Raw genomic sequence first — 1,119 nt, 5'->3', positions numbered from 1 at the left:
CTCCTCCGAACATAATAATGACATTCTTTGCTTGGAGTAAGTTATTACTTACTAATAACTAGTTACTAGACGTAAATAATTATAAAAATCGTGTAATTAATCATTTTTATTAACCCAAACTGGTAGATATCTATCTCATCTTACATATATATTCCCGAACACAAAAACCATAACAAAATTGTTGTCCAAAGACACAAAATTTTTGTTCCTCGGAATTTACAAATTCCAAGGAAACATATCTAAAATTTTATCACTTAGAAACATCTTTGCCTTCCGCGACAACATCGGACGGTGTCGCTAAGTATGTCGGAACTTCATCTCCGGCCATAATCACCACAATTTTGGGGCCATCATCTACCCCATTACAACCATTGTACGCCGCCTTCGACGCCTTATGTGTGTCGTCACCACTTTCGATATCGCCACCCGTCAACCGCCGTTTTCGTTGAGAACACGCTAGAATGATCAACGCTATTGCTATCAGTGCAAGTACCACTGATATTCCTCCAAATAAATATATCAATGGTGAATCAAACCTCCACAATGAAGCTTCAGATGATCCCATTATGATTTTGTGTATGTGTTTTTGGTTGGTGTGTGATTATTGTGTCTTGTGTGTGATGTGAAAATTGTAAATGGGATAGTGCAAACATATATAGCGGGACATGTACAACATGCAATGCACGGTGTATAGCTTCTGAAACAAAAGTTACTTAATGGAGCAATGAATTGAGCCATGAATAAAGGGTGGATTCTTGTTGAAATTTTTTCTTCTAGATAATCTTTTTTTATTCTAAGTAATTTCATGGTGCTTGAGAATACATAAATAAAAAAGTTAAAGTGGTTTTTAAATTCAGAAAAAAAAAATGTTTTTAAAGCAGAAGAAAATCAGGCAAATATCCACATTGAGTTAGTTTTGTTTTCGCACATTTACTTGGGTCATTTTTAACCAGTTCAATCCAATAATAAGAGGGGATGAAGTGGAGACCTTGAAGAGCCAGAACAGAATGGGAAAAATACAGGGTCGACCAAGATACCACCTCCGGTTTGTCCCTGGAGTTTTTACCAATGCATTCGTGGAACGCTAACTGATTTTACCCGATGATATTGATACCCTTG

The 1,119-nt window shown here is 36.4% G+C and overlaps 1 protein-coding gene across 1 annotated transcript; it reads right to left on the bottom strand.

Moving 5' to 3' along the window:
- Nucleotides 1-250: 250 nt before the first annotated feature.
- Nucleotides 251-565, bottom strand: LOC143596550 (protein GLUTAMINE DUMPER 1-like). Its single transcript, XM_077075299.1, has one exon. It carries the CDS (start codon nt 563-565, stop codon nt 251-253), a length of 315 nt encoding a protein of 104 aa, XP_076931414.1.
- Nucleotides 566-1,119: the final 554 nt, after the last annotated feature.

The sequence above is a fragment of the Bidens hawaiensis genome, unplaced genomic scaffold (assembly GCF_021521415.1).
Source record: "Bidens hawaiensis isolate Kalapana, Puna unplaced genomic scaffold, B.hawaiensis_p1.1 tig00001721_1, whole genome shotgun sequence".
Taxonomy (NCBI): Eukaryota; Viridiplantae; Streptophyta; class Magnoliopsida; order Asterales; family Asteraceae; genus Bidens; species Bidens hawaiensis.
This window is presented reverse-complemented; position numbering and strand designations above follow the sequence as displayed.

Bases quoted from the DNA above. Each gene is read 5' to 3' on its own strand.
- LOC143596550 (XM_077075299.1), bottom strand. From the start codon at position 565: ATGGGATCATCTGAAGCTTCATTGTGGAGGTTTGATTCACCATTGATA.